General features: G+C 47.2%; 1 protein-coding gene across 2 annotated transcripts in view; it reads left to right on the top strand.

Annotated features, from left to right (window-relative positions):
• Positions 1-11,498, top strand: part of LOC117778522 (receptor-type tyrosine-protein phosphatase N2-like) — a 122,994-nt gene that overhangs the window by 105,718 nt on the left and 5,778 nt on the right. For both annotated transcript variants that reach the window (XR_004616802.1, XM_034614188.1), the window contains exons 15-20: positions 5-152; positions 1,629-1,702; positions 4,421-4,498; positions 5,837-5,956; positions 6,141-6,307; positions 8,975-9,028. Coding sequence is in view for 1 of the 2 variants with exons in the window: in XM_034614188.1 (XP_034470079.1) it covers positions 5-152; positions 1,629-1,702; positions 4,421-4,498; positions 5,837-5,956; positions 6,141-6,307; positions 8,975-9,028 (641 nt within the window). In the remaining variant the exon portion in view is untranslated. The remainder of the gene's footprint in view (positions 1-4; positions 153-1,628; positions 1,703-4,420; positions 4,499-5,836; positions 5,957-6,140; positions 6,308-8,974; positions 9,029-11,498) is intronic.

The raw sequence follows: 11,498 nt of genomic DNA, 5'->3' as shown, positions 1-11,498 counted from the left end.
TCAGTCCTACATGGAGGATCACCTGAAGAACAAGGACCGCCTGGAGAAGGAGTGGGAGGCGCTGTGTGCTTACCAGGCGGAGCCCAACGCCTGCACCGTCGGCCTGAAGGACGGCAACGCCAAGAAGAACCGCTCCGCCGCTGTTGTGGCATGTAAGCTGTTCTTCCTGTTTCTGGGTTTTTCATTTAGAAATCAGCACAAGCCGTTAGCATCCGCAGCTACAAATCAAAATGATCAGGTGCGATATCAAAAACTCGAATGAACGTTCCTATTGGTTAGTGTGAAACTGTGAAGTTGAGTTTGTTGTGTCCAAGAGATTTTGTCAACCCGTGATCTTCATTTTCTGTTGTTGACACATTTGGAACTAAAGAGCGTCACATTTATCAGGACGTGATATGTAAAGTGAAGTAAACACGGCGGCGTCCCTCCCGCCACCTCTCCACAACACGCCCCCGTGTTCTCCGAGCTCGGCCTCTTATTATCAGAGGCCAGGAGCAGATGCGGGGGGGGGGGGCAGAAGGGCAGTAAATTAGTTTTCTATTAAAGCTCTCCTGCACCGACCTCATCAATGATTAAAATTTCTAAGCTTCTGTGGAAATGGCCCATCTTAAAAAGTGCTGTCCCATTCTCTCTCCACCACCGGGCCGCGGCTTAATGAAATCCAGGTTGTCAGCAGGGAAAGCAGTTTGTCAGGAATAAATTGCGCCTCCTATTTGAAGCACCACTGGCTTCTCCCAAAGATTCTCAGAGCTGCTTCTGCCACGGTCACCGGAGGCTTCAGAGCTCCGCTCGCTACAGTACGATGCAAGAACCTGGGAAATGTGCCACTGCCCAAATATATTCCGTGGCCCAGCAGAGCGAAGGTCTCCCTGGAACCTGAGAGAGGGAGAGAAGATGTATCCTCCTGAATGATCCCTTCATCTCCAGAATACACGTCAACACAGCAGCTGCAGCCAGACTTCACTTTCACCATTCTGTGCCTTAAAATTATAAAACGTAATTTAAGTTTCGCGAAATTGTTTGTTTCTTTAAATGAACACTTTTCTCCTGTTGGACAAACGCGAACCTTAAAACCAAGTCTGCGTTGTTGGCTGATTCTGAAACCCCCGGCCTCAATGGACAGTCTGAGGAAAGGGATGTGTTTACTGAACATTACAGCATGAAAACATTATCCAGTAATAACACAATTTAAAATCATCAACTCAAACATGAGCTGAACATGTCTCCTTTAAGGATTGACGAGCCAACCTGAGTTTGTGAAGACTGAAGCACCCAGAGGCTCAGAGCTCGGCCCTCGTGCCTGTGAAGTGGGAATTTGATTGAGCAGCCTTCCAGACACTGGAAGTCAGGGATCAATCTGTTGAATCTCGGAGGAAAATCACTGGGAAGTTTCTCAAACCAGTCCCCTGCTGGTTTTTAATCTCTGAAATGAGAACAGTTCCAGGGGGAATAAACTCATCCGGTCACGGAGACGTTCAGTTGACGGTAGAAATGTACATCAAGGCGGCGGCGGCAGCGAGAGTTCTGCAAACTGGAGAAACTCCTGATCACTTTGCGTGTGACATGGCCGCCGAGCTCTTTTCATTCCTACTGACGAAATGCACTGAATTCCTCCATTTGTGTTCCAGATGATCACTCCAGAATCACCTTGAAGGTGGAGAACAGCCAAGGCAACTCCGATTACATCAATGCCAGCCCCATCGTAAGTACCTGCACTCCAATGCGGCGCCTCACGCCCCCGCCACGCCAGCCTCCCTCAGTCCCCAGGGGGCGTCACGGGAACAAAGGCAGCCTACCGCTCTACAATATCAATTTTGATGCAACGCTTGCTTAGCTTCAGCAGCAGCCCCACTCCAGTGTGTACGTTCTGCACCATGAATATTAATGATTGTTTTACCAAAAACACCTCGGGTGAGCATTCGCTCGGGGAACGCGAGGGGGAAGGACGTGCGCACGGTTCTCGGGCTCGCTCCTCATTTGTGACAAAAAACAAAAGATCTGTAGGGTGCTGGGAAATGATTGTTTTTGACCTTGGGTTATGCTAATTTGACACAAGTTTGTATTTACTGTTACGGCGCGACTCGCCGAGGCCTCTCCCCGGCTCGGCGCAGATTTAAGCAGCGAAACAGCCGGTAGGAAGGAGGAAGGGGGAAGAAAGGGAAGTGAGCGAGTGTATCAATTTGGAAACAGTGTTGGAATCGTAGGTTTACGTTTCCCTGGAGGCAGATACAGTGGTATTCCATTAAAAGCAACAGAGACGCTATGCATTTCAAATCTGGGCGTCGCACCAAAAAGGAGCTGAGAGTGTGTGTGTGTGCGTGTGTGTGTGTGTGTGTGTGTGTGTGTGTGTGTGTGTGTGTGTGTGTGTGTGTGTGTTTGATAAAGACACAGACAGAGAGAGAGAGGGAATCAAAACTATCGAGGAACAAAAGAGCAAGTGCAAGAACAGCGGCGACACGTGTACACACACACACTTTGAGGCAAGGCATGTGCAGACACTGAATTGTACTCGAACACAAGCATGAACACACACACAGACACGCAAAAAAGCACACACTCGGCAGTGAAGACCCATTTCACAGCCTCTGTCATTCGTACGTTTCCACCTCCTGACAGGAAGGAGACGAGCCAACAGGAGATGTTTGGGGTCAATACAATAAAAAAATTACACAGAAACAATTAATTTTCTCCATTCAAACAGAAAGAGTATTCTCCCCCCCCCCCCCCCCCCCCAACCTGACAACACGCCAATCAGAGTCAAGTATAGGTAGACGCCGCCCACGTAGGCGATGACGACAGAAAAAACAAAACTAACCAGATCACATGGAAACAAGGTTTTTCTTTTAAAACGTCTCTTTAATCAGCAGTGATTTAACCTGGTTAAGTTAAAATGTGGATAAAATATAAGATTATGGAGGTTATTTAAATATTTGGAGCCTGATTCCATCACCACCCTCTCTTCTCGGCCTCTGAAACGTTCTCTCACTCAGCCCCGGTGAAATTTAGTCGTCAAATCTGCAGCGAGCCGAGGACACGAAGCAGAGTCAGAGCTATTGGCTGCTGTAAATCAATATCACACGATTTTTCCCTCACAAGCTTCACGTGTTTACCAGAATCACGTTTATCTGTAGAATTCAATAGCATCTGACATCTGAGTGTGTGTGTGTGTGAGTGTGTGAGAGAAAGAACAAAACCCAGAGTGTAATCGTGATACGTTTAAACTGCAGAGAGAGTAAAAGAGGTGAAGTGATGAAGAGGAGTGTGCGGAATCGTTTTCTTCTTCATGTTGTCTCTACCTTTTCCTCCTTCTTCACCTCCATCTCTCCACCATCCTTCTTTTCTGTTTCCACTCTCCTTCTGTGCACTTTCTCCTTCTCTGCCCCTCCTGGTCTTTCTCCTTCAGTTTCCCTTCAGACCCCTGTTTCTAAATCCCTCCATTGCCTTTCTTTCTCCGTCTCCCAACGCTCGGGGGGGCAAGACAAAATGTGTTTGACCACATGTTGCTGGTTTCTGACCAGTTTGGTTCTTTTAAAGCTCCCTGAGAATTTATACTTCACGTTTCCATCCTTTGTATAAATGTATGAACATGTAAAACCAGGGGAAAGCCTACACTTTGTTCAGTTCTGCACGTGAAAGCAGAATTATGTGCAGAACATTGTGCGACGTAGCCGTAGAATCAACTGAAACCCTCTGAAACCACAGTTCTGCCTCCTCTGGATGTTTTAATGAGCAGAAGTCTCCGGGTTCCTTGTCGCCTTTTCTCTCTCTCTCTCTCTAAGTTACAACATTTTAAGTTCATTAGAAGTGCATTGTTATTGTTTGGCATTCATAAAGGGAACAGAGGAACATTAACGACAATTTCGCGAGCAGAAAAGCCCCAGAAATTATCTGTCTTCCCTCTGTAATTGCTTCCAGCTAAATTGGTCTTGCTCATTATTACACTTACCGTTACAATTTGCATGGTAATAGGCAGGAGTGTCACTCAGGTCCTCGCAAATTCACCTCACGTTCGCGTCCTGTCTCGAGCTCTGGACGCCTCTGCCGTGCTTCTTTAATTTCCATTATGCTAAAGAAGCCACCTCCAGCAGCAAATACGAGAACTTTAAAACATATTATTAACCCACAGCTCAAATACGTTACGACTTAAAATGATTCAAATGCAAAGGTGAGTTTTGACAAGGAGAATGAAACTGAATAGAATGGGAGCTTTTGTTTTAATTGGATTGTGTAAAAAAAACGTTTTAAAACACACAAGAGGAAAGAAACAGTGAAAGGAAACATCACGTGTCTCCTTTAAAATCAACACAATGCAACAATTTAAAAGTTCAGCAAACATTTTTACTGATAAAGTCAAGTTTGAGTTCTTCGGTAATAATTTGATCAACATCTGTAACCTCACGTCATCTTCTCTCTCCTCTAGATGGATCACGATCCCAGGAACCCGGCTTACATCGCCACTCAAGGCCCCCTGCCCTCCACTGTGGCCGATTTCTGGCAGGTAAACAAACACACACACACACACACACACACACACACACACACACACACACACACACACACACACACTCATGAAATAAAAATCAATACATTCTCGCCTCTTAAACAAGAGTTAACCGTTTTTTATTAGTGCATCGAGTCGCATGGGAGACCGGCCTGTTCTGTGAATGTCGTTATTAATGTCTGTTTCACCATCACGCTCACTTCCTACCACCACTGCACACACACACACACACACACACACACACACACACACACACACACACACACACACACACACACACACACACACACACACACACACACACACACGCAGGACCAGTCAACAGTGAGACACATTGTTAATGCAGGAGACAGCAAACACTTTTCCCACCGTCCCAAGATTGGGTTTGAATGTGAGACCAGGAGATCGATAAGTTGGTTACAGTCGAGCTGTGTGTTGTGTGTCCTTCCTCCACTCGCCCTCGTCTCCTTCTCCATCTTTTCTCTCTCCTCCATCTCAGGCTCATGTTTTGAGAAATATTTTTTGTCATTAACATTTTTAGACACAGAGACGGACGTGATCCTCACCCTCGTCATCCCAGCTGAAAAAGACACCGTTGAAGGTTTAGTTTGAAAGTCTGCGTCTCACCGAGGATTCAGCTCAGGTTCATTAAACAGCTTCTCTGTTCTCTGGCTTTATCCAGGCTTCTTGTTTTCTCGTGACCCGGCGACTTAACCAGCTTTACTGTGTCTTATCAGGCCCTTTAATCAGGCGCTGCCAATGTTATTACACGACATCGTCCCCGCCAGGATCCTGCTGAGCCGCCCTCGGGCAGAGACACTGAACGCACACACTCCGGCTTCCAAACGTGGATCTGTCTGAGTTCTAGGAAAGAAATAGGAGTTGAAATGAACTTCACGACTTGCTCTCACTCTGTCAGCTGAAGCTAAATTAACTCCATTCGTCAAAAAAAAAAAAGTGCACGGTCACACCCTGAGATGCACGAGGCCAGTGGGCGAAGCGCCGGGGACTGAGTCGAGCTCTAACTCACAACCCGCCGCAATTAACATCAGTTAGAAGTCGGTCAAGGTGCAGCAGACTGAACGGCAGCTGTATCCATCTTGATTATCTGAACGTGACGATGTGGGAGCGGTGTTGTTTTATGGTTTCCATTAACAGCTGACTGGGGCTGCGAGAGTACGACCGCACGCTGTGGAACGACCCAGCTGGGAGAGGGAACGGCCTCCACAGAAATTACTTTTTATGCCACAACCCTCGACGTCGTTGTAGTTGGAAAAGTGCACGTGTTCTTAGATTTCATTTTCCCTCTCACCGAGGCCGTGCTTCTCTTTGCAGATGGTTTGGGAGAATGGCTGCGTGGTCATCGTCATGCTGACGCCTCTCGTCGAGAGCGGAGTGAAGCAGTGCTACCATTACTGGCCCGACGAGGGATCGAACCTGTACCACATCTACGAGGTAAGAAACGTTTTTTAAAGTATAATAGCATAGATATCTCCTTCTGTAAGAGGGCATGCATGGAATCTGACATGTCTTTCATTGATTCGATCTGATTCTCCCTAAAAACATTACAATTTATTAACTGAAATTCAAGTTTGAATAAAAGCTCTGTGCGTGTTATTTGCCCTCGCTCCTGTTACAGGTCAACCTCGTGTCCGAACACATCTGGTGCGACGACTTCCTGGTTCGGAGCTTCTACCTGAAGAACATGCAGACCAACGAGACGCGGACCGTCACCCAGTTCCACTTCCTGACCTGGCTCAACCAGAACGTCCCGGAGACCAGCCGCACGCTCCTCGACTTCCGCAGGTAGGGAGCTTCTTCAAAACCCGAGGTGACGGCAACACAACCTGTAGGAGTTGTGCACAGATGTAAATCCCTCACTGGCAGTTCTATCCACGAAACCTTTTCCTTCTGCACAGTGAACCAATCACTGTGGCCCCACCACAGAGATGTTTCCAACATTTATAATGACTTTTCTAAGTAATGTCTACTTTATTGGAGCTTCTTGTTTGAAGAACATAAAGCACCTACTCCTGCTTTTCATGTTGATTGGAAAACGCACTGAGGTTTTCCAAGGCCTTTGGAAGAGAAACCCTCAGAGATAAATACTCTTTGATAAGAGGATTCCTTTCCACTGTGTGTGAGGAAGAATGATCCCTGTGGTTGGTTTGTTGAAACGACTGGTTAGGAGTAACGCTGTCCTCGCCTTGGCTGAACAGAGGCAGCTTAAGTTTGTGTAACTGAAAATCTAATTTAGCTTTTATTGTAAGACAAGGTAAGAGCAGGACTCATTGTTATCCGACACACGCCTTCTGATCTCTAATATGCGTGTGTGTCTAACCTGGGGATTCTGGGAAACTGCGAATTTAATGCAACACGATGAAACCTTCACGGAGCAAAACAGCGCCCCCTGCAGCCACACGCTTTTTTTTTTTTAGTTGGGCTCCGTGTTCAGAGCGATGAATTGGTTTTTCATGTTGAGAAGAAACAACGTCGAACACAACTGAACGCTGACTATTACCCATGATCCTCTGCTTCCCGAACCAGAAGAGTAACAAATCCACCAAACTCTGATTAGAACTCTTCATGTTTTAAAAGTTTCCTGCTGAATATCATGTGTGTGTTCAGGGTGAGGAGTGGGAATGAAGGAGGAAACTTTCTCACATGTTCAAACATCAAACTCACTTTAATCAAGCTGCTGATTTAGGGTAAAAATCTGTTTCCCAAAGATCTGCAGTCGATTGAGTGATGAGGCCACGTTCCTCCCCTGAACTCCTGAGTCCTCGCTTGCAGCGTATTAACTTCAAACATCTCACTTCTGCAGGAGCTTTGACTCGTGACCCTGAGATGGCGGCAGAGGAATATCTGTATATCCTGAAATGTCCGAGCATTTTCCAGTCGATGACGGTGTAATTTAAGACGCATTGAGGGAACTCTGCCGAGCGATCCCTTATCTCTGGCGCCTTTTATAGCCGCTCGCCTTCGCCCTCTTTTAAACTGATGTAGTGTATTGCCCATTAGGTGGGAGCCGCCCTGGCTCCTTTCCTCTGATTCACCGTGGACTCTCTCCAGCGATAGACCCCGACTCCGTTTTATGTGTCGGCCCCGGTGTCGCCGTGTTCGCTGGCGCACATCAATTAGGTGAGCAATCAGGAGTGAGGGGTTTGTGGTCACAGCTATTATGAAGGGGTCTGGTGGGCGTCGCCACCCACCATCAGTTGGGAGTTATTGCCTCTGCTCGCCGGGCGTCGGGGTCACGACACGATGAAGGAGGCGCAGAGGGAGAGATTTTTCACTTTTATTACCGAGGACAAAATGCCCCTTTTTTTCTGTGTTGGTCGTTTTTTCCACCTCGATGGTTTCAGGACGGCGGCGGTGGCGGCGGTGGCGGCGGCGGCGGCGGCGGCTCCTTCCTGTTTGTGCTCGTGCCGGCATGTTTTTATGTATTTTATTTTTTTAACCTGACTCACACCTGACTGAGCCGACGCTTTGCTTCCTCGCTCCCTTTCCCCCCCGTTTTACCAGCTAACTTGCGGTTGCCAGTGTCATTTTTGTGATGTTGCAGCTAGTAATATGAGCCCAGTTGCATAGTCACAAAAGTGATCATTGGAGACTGTGACTCTGCAACCAAGGGGCCTCATGGACCCCACCCCCCCCACCCCCCCCTTCACTTTTACTCCTCTTTCACCCCCTCCCTTCTCTCCACCTCCTCCATCCCTCTCCTCGCTCCCGCTCCTCGCCGTGCCAGGTGACCTGAGGTGACCTCTCGCCCTTTTTGCTTGCTCATGGTTTGCTCGACTGCCTCCAATCTCCTCCCACCTCCTGCCCCCCCCACCCCCACTCCCTTTCTCTCTGTCGCCCTTCTTCTCTCGGTGGCTTTTCTCCCCCACCCTCGATCTGTCGCCTCCTCCTCCTCCTCGTACCCTCCTGTCTGTCTCCGTTCCTGTCTCACTTGATGATTTCTGAAAACGTCCGCACTCAGAAGAGACACTTTCTTTTCATCGCTCGCTTCACGCCTCGCAGGAGTCGTTGGCACCTGACTATCGAGTCTCTCTCATGGGGGGGCGTTCCCTTTGAGTCCCACACCCCTGTATGCAACCCCCCCCCCCACCCGAACCCCGGTGACCCTCCGCCGACTGTTTCCATGGTGACATCACTATTGACGGTCTGCAGCGAGCTCAGGTTGGGGGGGAGGATGAAAAATGTGTTTGGGGCCAGTTCAGTTTTTGTGATGCCGTGGTTGTCGCTGTGATGCTCTTGGTTCTCAAGCTTAGAAAAATATTTTTGTGATGATCTCAATGTTGTGGGAAAGTCAATTAAAGAGACAGTTTCCTAATAAAAGTAAATAAATAAACCTTGAACGAACTGTCCTGTGCACGATGTTCTTTTTTTCAGATTCAACATGTTCTGACTGTGTGTGTTGTTATTACATATTAACACCGGTTTCTTCTTTCTCTTCTGTGCTTTTTACAGGAAAGTTAACAAGTGCTACCGGGGACGCTCGTGTCCTATCATAGTCCACTGCAGGCAAGTACCTGAATGAATAAACCGTTTCTATTCCATTATATCTGTGGATGTCTTCAATGTTATTGATGAGCAAACAAGATAAATAGACAAACAGGTCAGTTGAAGCTGAGCTCTGTTGTGGTTCCCGTCCTCCGATCCGTTCTACCTCCGCTCCGTTTCTCAGCGGCCTCTCTTGTCACTCGTCGCCGTGCAGAGGACGACAAACACTTTAAATGAGAAATTAGCCCGAAAGTTGTGATTTGATTTGACAAACTGTCCGCGGAGGAGGGTAACTTTTAATTAGTCACTTCAAAGTTTGCAGTGTGACGGTCGGAGCCAGTGGGTGAGAAGGAGAGAGGGATAAATAGAAGAAGGCAGCGTTGCAGCAGTTTTATTTGCATATACACAGCGTGTGGGTGTGGGTGTGTGTGTGTGTGTGTGTGTGTGTGTGTGTGTGTGTGGGTGTGTGTGTTTGTGTGTCTGCAGACCCACACCACCTGAGGAAATAACTCAGACCAGTGAGACATAATTAAATCGCTATTTAACAGAAAAATCTGCGACAGTTTTCTGCAGAGACACCCTGCAATGATTGGATTAGTGGAAAAAAATAACTTCCATCCCAGATTGCCGTTCTGTCTGTCTGCTCACTCCACCACTAAGTGATGTATTATTCAATATGGCCTTATGGTTCTTCCAGGATGATGAACCTATACGTCTCTCAGCTAAATTGCGAGTCTGCAGCAGCAGCGTATGAAACTTGTCTTTATGAAGCATCAGCCTCAGCGGCTGGAAACATCCTGAAGTTCTCCACTTAAACTAACTCTGCTCGTTCTGCACTCGCCGGTTTGCAACGAGCCGTTCGCTCGGCCTCGGCATTTTTTGCGCAATCCTGCAAACAAATGGACGGAGGTCGGAACCATAGACTGAAGATGGACGACATAATCGCCCCCTGGTGGGTGGCTGCAGTATAGGTCGTAAAAACAAGCCTCCTCCATGTTGGCAAATGAGACATGCAACTCAAACGTGACTGCTGCACAGACTGTCCAAAAAGTAAGATGGCGGCGCCCTGACCCAGATGTTTTAGTTCCATCTCACGGGAGGGAGTGAAGAAGCATCGTTCATCTGTATTTACAGTCTCTGGTTTCAATATTAAACACGTCAGTGGAGTTTTTAGCGTCTTTTCATTCGTGCAAGTTTTTAAAAAAATCGAATGAGAATAATAATTTTATTTCTGTAGAACATTTCATAGCATATAAAGCAGCTTAACATGCTTTAGAGGGAAAATGTAGTTACAACAGGACGTTAGAGGATGTTTGAAAATGAAAACCTTGTAAAAACCGAGTGAGTCAAAGGTTCGGTTTGCAGGTTGTTTTCATCTTGCGGCTCATTCCTCTGCACAACCGGCCAATCGTGTCAGAGGACGTCGTAATGAAAGGATCACGAACGCCTCGTGTTCATGCCGTGGAGCTTTCCAGCCGGTCTGCCAAAGCCGAGTGTGCACAGCCATTTATCACCCTAATGCACAGGGAGAGCCGAGCGGCCGATCGGGATGAGAAGTGAGCAAACAGACGAGTGCAGATGCGCAAATTCAATAATCGCAGAGTGTTCGGAGAGAGCGTCTCTTTCTCCTCGCCGGATTTCTGTCTCTTCTTGCCTTTTTTTTTCCGTTTCTGTCACACCTTTTTATCCATCTCTCTTTTTCTGCTCTCCATCTTTTTCCTTCCCGTCCTCTGCCCCTCTCTCCTCGTCTCTCGTTTTAAATAGACCGAGGGAAGGCGGCAGACGTCTTTACATGTTTACTCTCGTGCTTCTCTCACACACGCCACGCGTCTTTGATCGTCTTGTAATGATCCTGACGAGGTGCAGCGACACGACTCGTCTCATCGCAATAACCCGGAGTAAACGCACACACACACACACACACACAGACACACAAACCGTCTCAGATCAGAGTGATAGTGGTGTCTGTGAAGAATATGCACACACACGGGGGAGGAGGGGTACTACTCAATTACTGTGTGTGTGTGTGTGTGTGTGTGTGTGTGTGTGTGTGTGTGTGTGTGTGTGTGGGGGCTTGCAGAAAATAACCAAGGCCCCAGTGAAAATGAAATATTCACAAAATATGGATGCATGCCAGAACACACAAACACACACACACACACACACACACACACTGGTCCATGAAATAGAGTGGTCGGGGTGAAGACATCAATTTTCAACACTTGAAATAAATCTAGGATAGAAAATGTTCCCTCCACATACTTCACAGAGTCTAATTCATTTTTTTGAATAGTTTGTGTCGTTGCTTTTTTTTGAACATTTTTTTCCAGAACAGAAGAACATAGATGCAGAACGTCGGAGCCGTGCAGCATAAGATGATAAATCTTTTTATCTTGAAAGTAATATTCCACTGAAGAAGCACCGGCTGCAAACTTACACTTACGACCAGAACATATTTAAATGAAAAGAAACTACAGTAAAATAATTTTGC

Source organism: Hippoglossus hippoglossus, chromosome 17, assembly GCF_009819705.1.
Source record: "Hippoglossus hippoglossus isolate fHipHip1 chromosome 17, fHipHip1.pri, whole genome shotgun sequence".
Taxonomy (NCBI): Eukaryota; Metazoa; Chordata; class Actinopteri; order Pleuronectiformes; family Pleuronectidae; genus Hippoglossus; species Hippoglossus hippoglossus.
The sequence above is the reverse complement of the archived record's forward strand: the minus strand, read 5'-3'. Positions and strand labels throughout refer to the sequence as shown.